The sequence below is a fragment of the Muscardinus avellanarius genome, assembly GCF_963383645.1.
Source record: "Muscardinus avellanarius genome assembly, chromosome: 1".
NCBI lineage: Eukaryota > Metazoa > Chordata > Mammalia > Rodentia > Gliridae > Muscardinus > Muscardinus avellanarius.
The window spans coordinates 29,686,878-29,706,599 of NC_137786.1; the positions used below are offsets into that span (position 1 = coordinate 29,686,878).

Sequence of the window (19,722 nt, forward strand, 5' to 3'; positions counted from 1 at the left end):
CTTGGGAGGCTGAGACAGGAGGATTGCGCAGGTTCGAAGCCAGCCTCAGCTACTGAGTGAGGCTCTCAGCAACTTAGTGAAACCCTGTTTCCAAATAAAATATAAAATAGGTCTGGGAGTATAGCCCGGAGGTAGAAAGCCTCTAGATTCCACTCCCAGTACCACCAAAAAAATAAATTAAAAAAAAAAGAAGCCCATGCCCTTAGAAAGGCTACATGTAGGTGCTTGAGTTGACAGTCCCTGATGAGCCCTGCCATGGAGTGAGGAGCCTCCAGAGGGCCCTAGTCCTAGACATCTGAGTCACCCCCAACTAGCTGAGGCTTTATAGCTCAGGAGCCAAACACAGTCAAGTGGAGATGTGTCATTCCTACTGTGTCCTGTCCCAATTCCAGACTATAGAATCTACAAGTATGATTAAGTGATGGTTGTTTTACTACACTACATTTTTGGGTGGTTTTTTATACAGCCATAGTCACTGAAACAACACTCAATAAATGTTACCTTTCTTTCTTTTCCAGCATGGCTTGCTGTAGTCTATCTACTATTGAGTTCATTGACTTTTCATGTCTTCTCCTGTGTTACAGTTCTCTTGGTTTCCAGTAAACCTACTTTGTCATTTTCTTCAGCCAACATTATAGATTACTGTGGCTTCCAGTTATGTTTGGAAAACAGAGGCCATTATCTCTTTGTTGAAATGCTCATTTTCCTAATTCTACAAGCCTGGAAATGGTATCCTTGTTCCCCTCCACTCTATTTCTGGTTTCCTGAAACCCTACCCATACCTGTGAAAAGAGTCAAGGTTACAGTTTGAGTGTGCCAACTGTTTCCTGTAGGGGTCTGTAAGTGATAACATCTCCTTTATAGTACAAATTTTAAACTATTAATCTTTAGCGTCACACTCAATATTTAACCCATAGCCAATTTCTGTTATAACAGAATCTTTCTTCAGCATAGTAATACCCTTATTGGTCGAGTAGAATCAGTACACAATGTTAAGAGCAGGGATAACATCACACTATTATCTAAGGGCATTTAGGTAATGTTACACACATAGAAAGTAGAAAAGATTAAGTTGAATATATATGAGCTTGATCTCTCCCTGGAGATTAAAGAAACAAAAAATGATATTGAATCTTTATTTGCTTTTCCATCTTTCTCTTTTTCCTGCAAACTGAACACAGCCCCAAAGAATTCTAGTTAATCAAGGATGCAAGTTGATCAATATGTTGCCCCAGCAGTAAGTTAACTGCTTATCTGGAAGCATTTGTTTGAAAAGACATTAAATAGAAATCAATCACATTGAGAAATATATGAGGATAAATTAAAAATGATATTTTCAGAAGATTTTGCATTCCTTCCTCTATGTAGCAATGAGAATGTTGCTACGTGGATGTAAATATTGGTAAATCTTGTTGGATTTATCAGTCAGTGAGGGTCCATTAAGTACCTTGACTTTTAAGAATCATTATATCATCAATACTGTAAACTTGATTATCTTGAGTAGAAATTGTACATTGAAATAAGGAATAAGCTGGGCATGGTAGTGCCTGCTTGTAATCCCAGCATTCGGGAGGCTGAGACAGGAGAATTACCAGTTCTCAGACAGCCTCAGCTACTTAGTGAGGCCCTCTGCAACTTAGTGAGACTGTTTCAAAATAAAGAATAAAAAATAGGGCTGGGAGTGCAGCTCAGAGGTAGAATGCTCCCGGGTTCCATCTCAAGTATCACTAAATGAATAAATAAATAAGGAAAAATTGCTTATGTGGAAAAAAGTCAGAAAACAGTGAGATGATTCATCATATTCTCAACTCAACATAGGCACTATAAAACAGAAGGAGCCTGTTATAGAGTAAATTCAGTTTATGTAAAATTTTCTTAATTCAGAAGCTCAATTTAGGAAGAGTATAGATAAAGCAGTTGAAGACTTAGTTTACTATAATAACATATGGCAAGAAAAGAGTGCAGTATTTCCTCTTACATCTAAACTTACGATTAAAAATACTCCAGGCAGTTACTATTCAATCACATCGGCCGAAAGAAATTCTAAGTATTGTATACTTAGTCTCCAAAACACCACATAAAAGCTCTTTAGTGAGAATAATATCAACACAAGCTATATTTCACATTTTCACATAAATTATAATTATCCTAAGATTAGACATAATATTAATTTTAGTCATGTGAAATAAAAACAATTTTGTGGATCAGTAGAGTGCTTGTCACTATGATCTCCCTAAATATGTAGAAATAACATTAACCTCACAGAACAAAGGGAAGAGTAAAAATTGTATAACCATCTTTATCGTCAACAATAGTATCCTAAGTCTACCAACTTTGAATTTCAATTTCCACTAAGTATCTTCATAGTTTTTTGGAAGGGCTCCACTCGTCCCCCGACATTTGTTTTCCTTGCTCAATGAGTTCAACTCTATCCTCCTAATGGAGGCTCAGTGAAGACAAGCTTGGTTCCCATCACTGTAAGATTTCAAATGGATTGAAGTGTGTGTGCACACGGTGTGTGCCCATGTTGGAAACCAACTTCATTGGTATACAGGCGATATGGGGTTGCTGTGAGTGTAAAAATGATACTTTTGCCCAGATATGAATATAATCTACCCTATATCTTAGTTGAATGTGCAGAAGGACCTTGAAAAAATATTTTTAATCTGAATCTAATGTCTCTTTTTAATCCGGTCCCCAAATCATGGGCATTAACTCTCTGAAACCATGCTTAATACATGCTGTGAAATCAGGGTTGGCTTCACACTCTCCAGTTATGGAACAGAATGTATTCAACTCATCCAGTCTACCAAAGCCATGGATTTTATACCCCTATGATGCATCCTGTTCTCTGCAAATTACTGAACCCTCAGTCAACAGGTCATTCTTTTTCTAGCTTAAAAAGTTATTGATACTTTAATAGCTACATATATTGATTGAATCTGAGTTTATATAGTTTGATTTTATCATTGCCAAAACCCACACATCTAATGACATTAATAAGATTCAAGGCCAATATTATTTCTATGTCCCCAAGCACCAATGAACTGATTACATAAATTCATAAATTGACTGTCAGGGTGGGAGTAACTTATAAAAATTATGTCAAAGATGCTCAAACAAGATCATTGCTTATACTTGAAGTATATTTAATAGCATTAGGAAAAATGGTTTTGCCTTACATAGGAACCATTTTCAAAATTTACCACAAACAGTTTACTGTCCTGATTCTGACTCTGCTACAGCCATTCAGGAAGAACACTTGATTAGAGAGAATTAGAGGCCTCTAAAATCCTACAAAATTCAGGTGTCGATGGTAAAAGCAGATGACATTTCACAGGATACACTGAGAAAAGCAAATCATAGAAACCAACGGAGAGATCCCCAGTAATTTCATTACTAGAGAATTAACTAAGGGCCTGGTAATAAGGAAGGGACTGATCTTGGCTGGCTGCAAGATGGAATAAGTCCTAGAGGAACGGCAGAATAAGAGACAATTAGATTAACAACTCTGGCCAAGGGTTTTTATTAGTTCATTTTATTATTTATTTATTTATTATTTATTTTGAAGTAATGGGGATTGAACACAAGGACATTCTACCTCTGGGCTACCCCTAGCCATATTTTTATTCTTTATCTTGAAACAGGGTCCCACTAAGTTGTAGAGGGCTTCACTAAGTAGCTGAGGTTGGCCATGAACCTACAACAATTCTCCTGTCTCAGCCTCTCATTAGTTCATTTTATTCTTTCTTTCTTTCTTTCTTTCTTTCTTTCTTTCTTTCTTTCTTTCTTTCTTCTTCCTTTTTTTGGTACTAGGGATGAAATCCATAGGGCATTCTACCTCCGAGCTACACTCTCAGCCTTATTTTTTTTTTATTACTTTTTTAAAAATATTTTTTATTTATTTATTTTTAATTGGTGCATTATAGTCATATATCAATCACATTGGAGTACAAGACTTGAGAGGATATACAAGCACACATCATCCAATTAGCCCTCATCCAGTCCCCATCCCATTCCCTCCCCCTCCCTCGATCCCATGCTTGTTTGGTGATTAACTTTGATACATTTGTTTATGTACCTCCTGCCTTTTAAAGAGGCTCCATCTTCCCCTATTCCATACCCTCTGATTGGTCACCTTAGTTGCTTCACTATAGGGCCCTTTCTATGGCTCGACCTCTTCCTGTTGCCCCTTTCCTCCTAGTTATTGCTGATTAGGGAAAGCATCTAATTTTTATTTTCTACGATATTTCTCTGTGCATGTCGTGTTACAAGTACCAATCCCACTCTTGACGGCCCCAGTAGTGGCCTGGCTACCCGGTGGACTGATCCAGACCTCGCTGGCTCACGCAGCGGCCTTGCCTCATGGGAGGCCCGATTCTGGTCTCACTGGCCCCAATGCCAGCCTAACCCCTCGGCTGACTCTTATCCTGGCCTCGGAGGCCCCAACACCGGCCTTGCCTCACGGCAGGCTCCGATGCCAGCCTCGCTGGCCCCAGCACCGGCCTAACCCCTTGGCAGGTTCCGATCCCAGCCTTGGAGGCCTCAGTAGTGGCTTTGCCTCACAGAAGGCTCCGATGCTGGCTGCAGGCCCCGGCACCGGCCTAACCCCTTGGCAGGCTCTTATCCTGGCCTCAGAGGCCCCAGCACTGGCCTTGCCTCACAGCAGGCTCCGATGCCGGCCTCGCTGGCCACAGCACCAGCCTAACCCCTCGGCAGGCTCCGAACCCGGCCTCGGAGGCCCCAAAATTGGCCTTGCCTCACGGTGAGCTCTGATCCCGGCCTTGCTGGCCCTGGCACCGGCCTAACCCCTCAACAGTCTCCGATCCCAGCCTCGGAGGCCCCAGCACCAACCTTGCCTCATGGCAGGCTCCGATGATGGCCTCGACTTAGCCCTATTTTTATTCTTGAAACAGGGTCTAAGTTGCAAAGAGCCTCACTAAGCAGCTGAGGCTGTCTGCGAACCACAATCCTCCTGTTTCAGCCTCCCAAATGCTAGGATTAAAAGTAGTAGCTGAGGCTGTCCGCGAAACTGGATCCTCCTGTCTCAGTCTCCCAAGTACTGGGATTAAAAGCTTAACTTGCCTCTGTGGCCCACTCTAGGAAGCTAGTGTGGGTTCCTGGGGACAGGAGCTGTTTCTCACCTGTCCCGCATGTTACACTGCATTCAGTCCAGCGGCCAAACTGCCAGAAGTACCCCAGCTGCTCCACATCATTGTCAAGGCCATCTTTCCGGATTGTGTACTCATACTTGATGCCAGGGTTAGTAACCAGGAATAAGAGCTGAAAGACAAGAGAGAGGTCACATCAAACTGTCATGACTCTAGGCTGCCAAAAATAATCATGTAAAAACACTACACAAATGCCCATCAACTAAAAGTAGTTATAGGACACGCCTTGGAACATATGCCATTAAGTGGATCAATATCTCTCTCAATATTTGTATCGCTACCTATACCTCTGTATCCACCTCTACATCTCTCTATATCCATTTACTCTTTTTATGTGTTATTATATTTTTTAATTTTTAAAATAATATCTGTATATGCTCCATTCCGTTACTTCTTGACTGAATTCCCATTTCTATCAATGGGGAGGTCTAATCATAGAGGGGTTACCCTGAAGGAACGGCAAGAGCATCCTTGGGTAGAGCCAGCTGATAGGACACCTTGTGCCTTAATGTATTTACTAACTTTGTGAATATAGGTTAGGACTTAGTTTCCCTATACACAAACGTGAGAACAGCAGTAGCTACTACTGGTGGTGTTGTGAGGGTTAAGTGAGAAAATATACATGAAGTGATTAGAACATGGCTAGCACCCAATTGGTGTTCATTACACTTGTTGTCCTGTGATGTTCATCTTTAGCTCTCAGGTTGGTTAGCTCTTTTACTGTGCGGTAGTTCTGGGGTAAAAGTAGCCATGGTCTGGGATAAAAATAGTCATGATAAAAAAAAGGGTCAGTGTGCTACTGTGGAATTATTTGTGGGATCTTCTCTTTCCTCTTCTCTCCTGCAGGTTATCTACACATAACACATTTAAAATGGATTCATCATAAATTTAGAGGTGGTAGAATGGTTGTTCCATGGGGTTGGGGTTCCCACATATACATCTTTGACCCCCTGGGCAGGTCAGATGCAAAATATCCTGACATTTGTGGACCATAGCTGCCAAGCTTAGCCTCTACTTTCATGTTTTCTCTGGTCTCTGGCTCTGAAATGACCTCCCTCTAACTTTTAAGTGTGGCTGGGCCTGACTCTCCTGGGCCGTCTGTCATCCCTGAGCCACCTGCCTCTATCAGTATAATCATTCTATGCTTTTTCTCTACATCTGAGCCCCAAATTACATACAAAACTCTGTGTCTTTGAAGAGCACCTGCTGCTTACTAACCCTCCCTCCTTCAAGAGTTTCACAGAGTTACACCTCTGCTTGGGGACAGCCACACAATATCACAATATTATCAAGTCCTGTTATCACCAAGGCTCGGAAGCTACCTGGAAACTCCTGCCACACTGACAATAGGCTGAGGGCATTCTGAATAGACCTGAAAAGTAATTACTTTCAAATAAATCATCCTGGAAATCAAACTCACCCCCCCACCATGGGTGAATGGATGATTTTAGAGCCCTGAGCATTTTTTGGCATGGGAGTTTCAGCAATTTTAGGCAATAAAGGATGAACACTGCAAACATCTTTTCTCTCCTGAAAAAAGTTCTAATGATCCTTACTCTCTGTTTTCTAGTAATTCTCTTGGGGGGAAAATCAGAAAGATGCTGAGCAGCATGCATGTGAGCAGTCTCCTTCCCTTCTGCTGTTACCTGGATCCACACAGACTCATTGGTGGGGCCGGGGGCCATCAGTTTCTCCAGATCGCTTTTCCTGTCATACTGAAAGACGGTCCCTGCAAGCTTATGGTTCCCGGTCCACTGGATAATAAATCCTCCATTGAGATAATATTTCTGGGGGTCTTCACTCCTGATGGCCAGGTAGTTTCCAGCTGCCTTGATTTCCATGACTCTGATGTCCCTTGCCCCCTTGGGAATGAGCCCAATGTCAACATAACCTAAGGAGAGAAGAGATAATAAGGAAAAAGCCACACTAGCTTCTCATTCCACCACAGTTGGGCCCATTGTTTATCCTCCTCCCAGTATTCTCATCCTCTAGTCCACTTGCTGGGTGGCTGCTGGGATTGGCAAAAGCATCAATGATAGGGGATTTTAAAGAGCTTGGCCAGGAGCAGAATTCCTAGGAGCTTCATGACTCTGTGCAAATAGTTTTGTGAGGAGAGGTAAAATAAATGCAGATTGGACTGAATCTTTTGTGGTTGATCCAGCATTCATTTTCTCTGTAATTTTCTGTTGTTAGTTCAAAATATTACTGCTCCTGAAGGCTTCCTGGTGGCCCTTCCTCGTGGCCCTTCCTTTCTCTTATTTGCTGTTGGAATCACATTAGTCTTCCTCAACATTGCATGGAATCCATACTTTTCCTCTTCACATTGCCTGCAGGTTAAAAACAGACTTGCAGAAATAATTCCACCCTGGCTTCCATTCATTCAGAAAACCCTGGAGGGAATGTTGGGTTGATTGCCACCTGGCTCACTTGAATAGAGCCCATGATGAGAAACTCAGTTCTGGGCATAGTCTATGTTGCCGGATAATTCTATTCATCAGAAAGGTTTTTCTTCCTTATGTTTTGCTAAAATATGAATTTATAATTTACTTTCATGTGTTCTCATTCAGCCTTCTGAAGAAGCAAATGTGATTAACCCTTTAAAGAGCACTCTAACCACAGTCTTTTTCTGACCTAATGCTTGGAGGGTAGGAGGTAACTGGGGGGTGGGGTGGGGATGAACACTTAGCGATTGCCTTTATTTACCAGGCTTGACACAATGTACTTTATGCCTTCCTATTATTTATACTTCTTCTTTTGTTTTTTCTTCAGTGCTTGGGATTGAACCCAGTGGCAATCTATTTCTGAGCTATACCCCCAGCCCATTTTTTTCTTCTTGTTTTGAAACAGGTTTTCATTAGGTTGCTGAGTCTTGCTACTTGCTGAGGCTGTCCTCAAACCCACGATCCTCCTGTCTCCGCCTGTAAAGCATTGAGATTACTGGTATGCAACACCATACCTGGCTTATTTATGCTTCTTAAAGAGCCATAACTCTATAGAACAGAAAGAACATAGACTTTGAGATGCCCTTGTGAAGGAGCCCTAATGCCCAGGAGTCAGAAAACTTACTTTATAGTTTCTACATTGCCACAAACTGGTTCTGTGACTTTCATGGGTTCTTTTAACTCCTTTGACTTTCATCTACACAATAAAGGGAATTGAGTGGTGATGATTATGGTCTCTCTCAGCTCTAACAGCTCTTTTCTAAGCTGATCACTCTTTGTTTTCATACAAAATATGACTTTAAAGCTCTGCTCAAGCCAGGTGTGGTGGTACACTCCTGTAATCCCAGTAGGACGCTTTACACTGAAGGACTGCAGGTACAAGGCCAAGCCTCAGCACTCAGCAACTTAACAAGACATTTGGAAACTTAGAAAAGTCTTTTTTTAAAAAAATATGTCTGGATGTGTAATTCAAAAGTAGAAAACCCCTAGGTTTAATCATGACTACCACAAAAAAAAAAACAAAGAAAATAAAGTTCTGCTTATCCTGCTAATTTTATATTGGCTATACAGCATGCTCCTGGCCTGGAAAGCAAGACTTTCATTCCTGTCACTTTGATGTGTCTCAATTGTTCTACCTCCCTCTGATATTGAAATAGTATGGGTCCTGGGAGTCAAACCCTGGCCTGTCCAGCAGGGATGCTGCGCTCAGAAACTAGATACAGGCCAAAACCTTTACCTCACTTTTGAAATTGGGTGCTCCTATCTAGAGAATCAAAATGTGAGTCTTGTGGTAGTCCATAAAATTTCATTTGGTTTTCATACAATTGCCTGAAATAGCTGATTAAAATAACTAATGCATAACTACCTCAGGGAAGATATTTATCACATGTAATTGAAGCTAATGCAATTTTAAAAAAGGCCTGTGGGGTGTTGCTGTCTGTAACCATTTTCTAACAGGATATTGCATGCTTTCTTATATAAGAAATCATGCAGGAAAATCAAATGATATTAAATATTGTGCCTACCACCTTGTTCCTTGTCTTAAGAAATGGGATGGAAAAATAAAAAAAAAAGAGTTTGCTTGTTATTTTTTCATTAGGACAGAACATTTCAAAGTTGGAAATATTTATCATGAGCACACTGAAAGGGGAGGTATACTAAATTTAAAATAAAATATTTCAGTAAATATTAGTGCTGCTTCTGAATAGTTTGTAGGTAGAAGGATTGGTAAGAATAGTTTCAATTTATTAAGAATGATGAATATATTTATCCAAAAAAGTTTTCCTTGTTTCTTCCTCATAATAAATACTTACCCACTTGTACAACTCTTAGGGAAAGAGGAGAAACATAATCCTGACCTCAAGAAATGGAAGCCATAGAACCATCTGGAAAAATTATCCCATCACTGTCCCATTCTTGAGCATCTTGAGCTGAATGAATACTCAATCTTTGAAGATGTGGCCTCATTTATGAAGGTATCAAAAAAAGACACTATGGACTCTTTGTGCTAATATATACTTTATCTACCTTTTGTATGAAGTCTTGGCCCACTGACATATTTGGTTTCCAGTCTTTGTCACTTTTAATAAAAATGTGCTCATAAGGAGGCTATACTACTAACCCTAGGCAGTTTATCTACAATGGTCAGTTTGCTTTCTTAAGATTGATGCTATTTGTGGCCAGCAAGATGATGCTCACTGGAGACCACAATCTTATGATTTATACCAGGAGGCTTTTAGAAAAGGTTGGTCTATGTTCTTATTCCTGGCTTGAGGCATTGACAAGTGGATGTCTGGTTTGGATATAAACCTATATTTAACAGGCTCACAAACCACAGAGCAAAGAAGAACTACATAAAAATAAATGTACCTGGCAGATGTTTTGAGATGTTGAATTGCCTTGCCTTAGATTTAGAGTTTTAGCCTCTATTATTTCAAAAGAGGATTAAAATGGTACCTGAGCCAGGCATGGTGGTGCACGCTTGTAATCCTGAGCTTAGGAGGCAGAGACAGGAGGATCACGCAGGTTCGAAGCCAGCCTGGCTGGCTTAAGAGACCCTGTTTTCAAATAAAAATATATAAAAAAAATAGGTGTCTAGGAGTGTAGCCCGGAGGTAGAAGGGTTTCCAGGAATCCAAGTACCACAAAGAAAAAATAAAAGGTACCTGAGTCCTGTAACACATGCTGAGCAAACACAAGCATCATGGCTTCTTGTCCTTAAATACTTCTAGAACAAAGAATTATAATCCAAAGCCCTGATATAGGATTTTTTGGACCTCTTGATATAAAAACTCTCAAGCAGAGTCCCCAATCATTCTCCCTCTTGTCCCAGCCCTCCCAACTGGTGGGCTCCTGGGAAACATTATCTAGGACGGTCTCCAGATATGAGGAATTATGGTTTTAAGAAAGCCATGCCCCTCTTATGATGCATTCAGCCTTGGGTTCTCTGTGCAGTGTTTTCTCATGTGACTCTCATCCCCTCTGCATGAACTCCCTTAGTCTAGGGCCTCATCACCTAAACTTAGATTCATGTTATGGCTTTTAGCACTTGGGTCCTTTTATGCCAGGCAGTTTTGTGCATTGACAGTGAGCTGGTCTGTCTAGGACACTGAACTTCTCATATTACTTACCAGCCTGAAGTCATAGAGTGTTCTCTCTTAAATCAACTACAAACACAGTGAAACTTGTGGTATATCATAGGAGCCATTTTGAGCCTGAAGGTATACAATTTCTTAAGTGTCTCCTCATTTCTGCCTAAGTGTTAAAGGTCAGAGTTGGGGCTTGGGTCTGTGACCTCCATGGTACAAGCCAAGGCAGTGAGGAGAGTTCTTGTCTTATTTATTATTCCATCTTTCATGGGAAGCATACAATAGGCACATAACTGATATTTCCCCGGTAATGACTAAATGAATGAATCAGAGAGTTACTCATATCTCTATGTAGTGTATTGGACTCTAAGCCTAAGTGCTAATTTTAGACACGTCTAATCACAGTCACCATTAAACTACCCATTAGTGCCAACCATTTTCTCTCTTTCCAAGAGTAGAAATGAAAGCTATTATGAGGAGTCTATCATAAAAGGGGCTTATGTTCTCCCAAGTGTGGCACTAATTAAAGAGAAAGGTGGCGCCACCTATGCATGGCATCAATCCTAATAAGTAGAGTTCTTCCCCATAGAGGAAGACAGTAACTTTTTTGGAATATCCCAGGGAAGCCAGGGATATGGACACCTTCTTTTGGAAACCCTGCCCAAATTCAACACTTAGGTATTCACAGACATGATCAACCCTGAGGCTATCATTAGGGAGAAGAAAAGAAAATTCTCACTCGGGGTCAGAAGGGACCTCAGAAGTTTAAGCCTAAGGAGTGACTTCCCCAAGCTGATTTAGATGAGAACCTGGTCTTTTGCCTCCCAACCTATTTAGTTCACATTATTTTTTTCTCTTTCTTAGAGCACTCATAAAAAATAAATAAAAGAAGTTGGCTAATATTTCATACATCTGTAGCCAAAGGCAGTAGCAACCCCAAGAGAAGGAGGTAGAGCTGGGTCTGACCACCAAGAGCACTTTAATTGCAGCCTTTCCCACCTATACCTCTTTCTAAATCACTCCGTGAAAAAGAGCTCCAAGCCAAAGTAAAACACTAAGGAAAAAGAAGAACCCACACAAATGTTCCAAGTCCGTCTGGCCATGCAGGGTTCAAAGGATTTTTTTTAATTCTGAGAGATTAAGCACATATTTCCATTATTTCCTAATCATAGAAATTATTTTCCTACCAGTGCCAGTCTGCCCAAGTTCATTATTTTGGTGTTGCCTGATGGTTACTAATTTCCTCTAGAAAAGACGCACCGTGTTCTTTCATGGTCATAGTCATCATGGAGATAACAAGGCTCTGAGGATTTGATGCGTAAGTGATGGAATAAGAAAGCTACATCCAAAAATTCAGAGCCCCCCCCCCCCATGTAACTGGCTGCATGATCATACTTGTTCTGGAAATAATCCTCCATAAGGACTCACCCCAAGGCACAGACACTTGAGGGCAATACAGTGCTCTCTTGGCCAGGGAGACAAGAGATAAAACACAAATTCCCTGATCTGATCCACTGCCACCCCCAGAGAAACCACAGTTCTGGGTGGAGAGCTTAGGACAAAAGAATACTTTAGGACATGCATCCCTAGAATGATGAAATCTGTGACTTTGGGCCACAATCAGAAAGTGGCCCAAACCCAAAAGGATAGTTTGTGTTACAAAAGAGCTAAAATACCAGAGCTAAACCATAGGCAGGTATCGAGGAGAAACATAGCTGGCTCAGATTTTCCCTCAACATCATTAAAAGATAGTTAATGATTTTGTCTCCTTTATTATCAAAGGAATATGAAATCAATATTAAGAAAAATAACTTTTTTTTACTAAAACTGATAAGTATTTATTTGTTTATTTATTGCGGTGCTGGGAATGGAACCTAGGGTCATCACACCTCTGAGCTATACCCCGAGCCCTATTTTCTTTTTTCTTTCTTTTTTTTATTTTTGAAACAGGGTCTCACTGAGTTGCAAAGGGCCTTGCTAAGTAGCTGAGGCTGTCCATGAACCGTGATCCACTGGTTTCCTCCGCCTCCCAAATGCTGGGATTACAAGTGTGTGCCACCACGCCCAGCCAGTATTTATTTAATTTTTTAATGAGTTATAAAATGGTTGGGCGTGGTGGCGCATGCTTGTAATCCCCGCACTTGGGAGGCAGAGACAGGAGGATCGTGCAGGTTCGAAGCCAGCCTTGGCTGGCTTAAGAGACCCTGTTTCTAAATAAAAATATAAAATACATCTGGGAGTGTAGCCTGGAGGTAGAATGGCTTCCAGGAACCCCAGTACCACCAAAAAAAGAAAAAAAAGTTATAAAATGTCTCCAGCTGGGAGCACAAAAAGTCAGGTGGGCTGTGGGAGTCTAATATGTAGTAAATGTAAGCGAGGAAAAAGGAACTTCTTTGCATATTGTAATTGTGCAGTAGAGATGCAGCTGTCCTTGATGTGCTGATAAAAACCCTCACCTATATGCGGCTGAGAGCCTCATTAGCAAGGCTCTCAACTATATGTAGTTAAAAGCTTCATTAATGCAGGCATGTTATAATCCCCAAGCTTGGGAGGTGGAGACAGGAGGATCGTGCAGGTTGGAAGCCAGCCTCTCTGGTTTAAGAGACCCTGTTTCCAAATAAAATATAAAATAGGCCTGGGACTATAGCCCGGAGGCATAGGGCTCCATCCCCAGTACCTCCAAAAAAAAAAAAAAAAAAGCTTTATTTGTAATAAGAAAGCCAGAAAATGACTTTCTTAGTTCATCAGCTGAATATGAGCATTTATTGAATATCTATTCTAGACTCAGAATATGGTACTTTGCAGTTGAAGAGGGCAGACACAAGGTCTAAAAGACAATTCTGGTCTCAGTGAATCATTTCAATAGAGAAAACAATAAAACACATGCTAAAATAAGAAAGCCATACAAGACAGCATGCAAACAAGTAGAGAGAACTACCCACCGGGTGTCTTCAGAGAGAAAGCTACGGTTCCTCTTTGGACTTTTGACTTCACATTAATCAACTTCAATCACACTGCAACCTAACTGCATTTCACAAGTTTCTGCATCACTTCTTGGCCTCATCTGCCTGGTTGGATGGCTGCAGCAAGGCTGTTATGGTGTATCTAGCTTCATTAAGCGCAGAGCCAAGTGGGATCTGGCAGTGCCCTGTGTGTCCATGGACACACACCTCCTCACTGGACACTGCAGAGTCCAGAGTGTGAACACCCTGGACTTCTCCAATGGCTGGGGGTGTGCAGGGCCAGAGAGCTTTGAGGAGCCTGCCAGGGCATGAACATCTAGAATGGATACTGCTCGCCAAGTGCCAAGAACCCCCAGAGCCCTCTGGGTAGCAAATGGGAAGAGGAGAACTAAAAACACAAAGGCACAGAGAGATTTCATGAGCTAGGTGGTGGGCACGTGGCCAGAAGACTGAGACTTCTGAGGCCCATGTGGGCTGGGAGGGAGGCTCAGGCCACTGCTGGGGTCTATTGATCATCCCCAAGAAACCAGGGTAGGAAAAACAAAACAAAAACAAAAACAAAACAACAAGAACCAAAAAAGAAAAAAAAGAACTTAAGTCCAATTTCCTAAAAGATTAGAAAGTTAAGTGGAGGAGATTCAGGAATGACAATTCTAGTTTTCAAAGAAGTTACCATAATGTTAGAAGTACAGCATATCACAGGCCAAAGATAAGACTCCTATAGTTAAAGAAAAACAGCTGAGGTTCAATGTGGACATACGCCTTTAAGTGTGACATTTTATAATTTAAGAAAATAAGGTCAACTACAAATAATAAAAATATTTATAAAATACTTTTGTAGAGATCATTAGCTATTATCAGACAATTAACCATAAGCTTGAGACTTACTGGACTATCATTCACATTCCTAGTAAATAATTTGAAGAATACTTTTCATGTATAATAAAGGTATCAATTAAGGACAGGAAATACAATCTTCCCCAATGATAATTTTAAAAAGGCAGGACAAGGATTACATTTCAAATTTTAACCTTGGTAGTTCAATAGCCAAAGATGAAAAAGAGAATAAAATTTAAACAAATTTGGACTATCTGCTGTTACATTTACTAGGGAGGAATCCGCCATGTAGTCAACTGAAAACACACCTGATACTCTTGGAATCCTACTTTGTAACTTCATGGCTTCCCCTTGGGTAGCAGAAACTGCCTCCCTCCCTCAAGTCCCACCCTGTAGTGCATGATAGACTTCCTATTCCCAGCATCTGCATCTAACACACCCTTTCCCCAGCACCCTCAGAGGAGTGGGTGTGTATGTCACACTCATCTGCCCTGGCTCCTATTATAGTGGCCACTGGCTTGATGACATACCCTTTCTTGGAGGCCTTCATTTCCCTCTTTCCCCTACATTCTCAAAACCTGCTGGTGTTTTCCAGGACTTCCTGCCCCTCAAATATATATATATATTTTACAGTACTTGGGATGGAACCCAGGGGCATTCTACCTCCGAGTTACATCCCAAGCCCTAGTTTTTTTTTTCTTTATTTTGAAACAGGTCTCACTGAGTTGCAGAAGGCCTCACTAAATAGCTGAGGCTGGCCACAAACCTGTGATCCTCTTGTCTCAGCCTCCTAAATGCTGGGATTACAAGTGTGTGCCACCACAGCCCTCAAGTACTTTTTTACACCTGAATTCTTGACTTGTATATTTCTAGGAAACTCCAAACTAAGATATCTTTAGTTGTCATCATCATCTCCTGATCTAACTTACTCTCCCCCAAGATCCCACCAAATATAAATTATTGCTGATACCAAAGGACCAGCAACTATTTTATCTAAAGGCACGGGGTGATAGTTGATTTAGGCAACAGGTGGATTATTGGAACTCTTTCAAAAGCTGCATAAAGAAGAAATCTTGTAAAGAGTATTATGGGAAAAGAAGAGTGAAGTATGAATAAAGAAGTAAAGGAATGTTAGGCAGAAGAGCTGCTTTGAGAGTCATAATTTGGGTGAAATCTCCTTAAAGGGAACACTGGGAATAAAGGAGAGTTAAAGCCACGATATTTTGCTTATCCTTTGGCCCTAAAGACATACCTCTTTTCTTCTGCCTTCAAATCATCACTGGCTTCTCTGCCCTACCTACAGATCCTACCCACGTGGCTGCATCCGTCACGACCAGCTTTTGGTCTCTCCTCTCACATTCTTGCTCTATTCCAATATTATTGGCATTTAGCCTTAGATCCTCTTGTGATGCCTGTTCCCCAAAAGACTCTTCTCCCAGAGATCACACTTTTATCTCTGTTCCCAGAAGCATCCTCCAGGTCATTTCTGATATCTAGGTCAGTGTAATGTCTCCTGTATTTGCACAACAACAGACTCCTTTCCTAAAACTGCCAAGCAGCTCTTTTTTTAAAATTTTTTTATTGGTGCATTATATTCATACAACTCATTGGGGTAAAAAACTTGTGTGTACAACATGTACTCATCGCTGATTTAACCCCTACCAAGCAGCTCTTAATCCTTTGTAGTGAGCGCTAGCTTCCATTTCAAATGTCTTGTTACAAGCTATTTAAAATGAAAATTAGGAATCAGTTATTTTCCTGGCCCTGCCACTGCAATTATTTGTTTGTTTATTACCAGATCCTTCTTTCTGTTTAAACATCTTCCTCACAGTCTGGCAGGCAGAGCCGTCTCCAAGACACACACCACAGCGATCTTCTGTGGCATTGGAATCGATCTCATAGTCACAGCCGACCATCTGTGGAAAAAGAGTCAAGATGAATGAGACAGAAGATGTCACAGCTGCCTGACACTAGGGTACAAGGACAAATGCTTGTCTCCTTTTCCTGGTAGCAGCCAGAGGAATTACCAAAGTGTCCACCCATGGTTAAGGAAATATAGACAGCCCTCCATATCCACAGCGGATTGGCTCCAGGATCCCAGGAGATCCTCAAATTTTCAGTGGTTCAAATCCATTATATAAAATGGTATAGTATTTGCATGTAATCTATGCACACCCACATACTTATTTTCTCTTCTTTTTATTATTTTTATTGGTGCACTATAGTCTCACCACAATGTAGATCATATTGAAAATGGCGTGTATTCACACAGTACTTGGTGCCCTCCCACACCCTGCTTCCCCTTTTCCCCTCCTCCCAATACTGAGTGTCCAGGTTAACAATGTTATATTCACATGTATACACAATTTCGAATGAGCTTTTCCATTGCTTAATCTCAGCCTTCTTCCTCCCTTATCCCTCTTTTCTGACTTTGATGAGGTTTCTCCTTTATTATCTGGAGTCCCTCTGGTATCCCTAATACTCCCTAGCTTGAGCATATTAGAGAAAACATAAGTCCCTTCTCTTTCAGTGCTTGGCTGATCTAACTTAACATAGTGTTCTCCAGGTCTTTCCATCTTTTTGCGAATGACATGATGTTATTCTTCTTTATTGCTAAGTAGAATTCCATTGTGTGTATTTCCCATAATTTAGCAATCCATTTATCTGTTGATGGAGACCTAGGCTGGTTCTATATTTTGACTACTGAGAATTGTGCTGGTAGAAACATGGGTATGCATATGTTACTGTAGTTCTCTGATTTTAATTCTTTGGTGTGGTATAGCTGGATCATATGATGGATTCATTCCAAGTTTTCTAAGGAATGTCCACACTGATCTCCATAGTGGCTGAAGTAGTTTGCACACCCACCAACAGTGTAAAAGAGTTCCTCTTTCCCCACATCCTCAACAGCATTTGTTGTTATTTGACTAGTTTATGCTTGCCACTCTGATTGGGGTAAGATGGAATCTCAATGTAGTTTTGATTTGCATCTCCCTGATGGCTAATTATGTTGAACATTTTTTCATGTATCTATTGATCATTTGTATCTCTTCTTTTATGAAGTTCCTATTCAATTCAGTTGCCCATTTCTTAATTGGGTTATTTGTTCTGCTAGTGTAGAATATTTTGAGCTCTTTATATATTCTGGATATTAACTCTTTAACAGAGTGGTAGCTGGTAAAGACCTTCTACCATTCTGTAGGCTTTCTCTTTATTTTTAATTTTTATGTGGATTATATTGAAAATGGCATACATTCAGACTGTGCTTGGTGCCCTCTCCACCCCCAGGCTTTCCTTTTAAATTCTTAATAGTTTCTTTTGATGAGCAAAACCTTTTTAGTTTGATGTAATCACACTTGTTAATTCTTGTTTTAATTTCCTGCACTTTGGAGGTCTTGTTGAGGAAGTTACTACCTGTGCCTATGTGTTAGAATGTTGAACCTATGCCCTCCTCTAATAGCTTCATAGTCTCTGGTCTGATGTTTAGGTCTTTGATCCATCTCAAGTTGATTCCTGTGCATGGTGAGAGGTAATAATTTAGTTCCATCTTTCTATGAAAGGATAGCCAGCTCTCCCAGCACCATTTGTTGAAAAGGCTGCCTTTATTCCAGCATATGAATTTGGCTCCTTTGTCAAAGATCAATTAACTATAAGTGTGTGGTTTTGTTTCTGTATCTTTTCTTCTGAATGGGGAAAACTGCAAGAATTCCTTCTAAAATCAGGAACAAGACAAGGATGCTCACTATCATCACTTCTTTTCAATAAAGTCCTCGAGAGTCTTGCCACAGCAATAAGACAAGAGAAGGATATCAAAGGATATCAAAGAAATCAAAGAAAAAAAGGGATTAAAATTATCCTTATTTGCAGATGACATGTTCCTTTATTTAGAAGATCCAAAAAACTCAACCAAAAGACTACTGGAGCAGATTAACCAATTCAGCAAAGTTGCAGGATACAAAATCAGTCTAAAGAAATCAGTTGCTTTTCTATATGCCAACAATGAATCCACAAAGAAAGAAATAAAGAAAAAATTCAATTCACAATAACCTCAAAACCAATTAAATACCTAGGAATAAATCTAACCAAAGATATAAAAGATCTCTACAAGTAAAACTATAAAACATTAAAGAAAGATTTTGAAGAAGACCTTGGAATATGAAAAGATCTCCCTTGCTCATGGCTGAACAGAATAAATATCATCAAAATGGCTATTCTGCCAAAAGTGGCATACAGATTCAATGCAATTCCTATCAAAATACCAATGACATTCCTCATAGAACTGAAAAAAATCAGTCATGAATTTCATGTGAAGAAAGAAAAGACCTGGAATAGCCAAAGCAATTCTCAGCAATAAGAACCATGCAGGAGACATTACAATCCCTGACTTCAAACTATACTACAGAGAAATAGTTAGTTTAAACAGCATGGTACCCACATACTTTAAATCATTTCCAGTTTACTTACTTACCTACTACAATATCAATGCTATGCAAATATCTGCTATACTGTACTGTTTAGGGAATACAACCAAAAAAGTTGATACATATTTAGTATAGATATATGTTTTCCCACATATTTTCCCTCTAGGTTGGTTTAATCTGTGATTGTGACCCTTTGGATGTGGAAAGATGACTGTACTTACTTAGAAGAGAGAGAGGCACACATTGAGTGAGGTCTCCAGTTTTCCCTGGGTTAGAGGCAGAATTAAACATAGTTTCAAAAAGCTAACTGCAAAAATGTCAGGGAATTGGAGCTGGGGGAGCAACATGTCTCTTAAGATGTGTAAACCTCACACCCTCTCCTCTTTTTGAGATTTCCCAGGGGTGATGTCACTACGCCATCTGTGATTTGATTGTCCAATCCTTTTACACTTCTCACTGGACGCATCCTTTGTGGTTCCTGTCTCAGGACAGCAAGTAACAAAGCAGCATTGTAGGGAACCTGGCAGGAGGGGTGAAAGACCCATCATCAGACCCTGCAGCCTCCCACAGCCCCAGTTCCAGGGCACTTCACACAGAGCCACACCCAAGCCATCCCAACCTCACCCCTCCAGATCCAAAGGAATAACTGTTTGTTCCTTCTCTTGACCAACACTATTTTGCTCCTACATGCTGGATCCAATCTGTTCTTAGTGTTCAGTCTAACTGTCCTCCTGAATCATCACCTTTCCTGCCCACTTTCCCTTTTGCCTCTCAACATGGCCAAGTCTTTCCCATTTAAAA

General features: G+C 40.6%; 1 protein-coding gene across 1 annotated transcript in view; it reads right to left on the reverse strand.

The window, feature by feature from the left end:
- ADAMTS12 (ADAM metallopeptidase with thrombospondin type 1 motif 12) overlaps window positions 1-19,722 on the reverse strand; it is a gene marked incomplete at both ends in the record, with an annotated part of 344,716 nt that overhangs the window by 64,583 nt on the left and 260,411 nt on the right. The window contains 3 exons of the mRNA XM_080703192.1: window positions 5,145-5,283; window positions 6,818-7,062; window positions 16,296-16,416. Coding sequence (XP_080559318.1) covers window positions 5,145-5,283; window positions 6,818-7,062; window positions 16,296-16,416 — 505 coding nt within the window. The remainder of the gene's footprint in view (window positions 1-5,144; window positions 5,284-6,817; window positions 7,063-16,295; window positions 16,417-19,722) is intronic.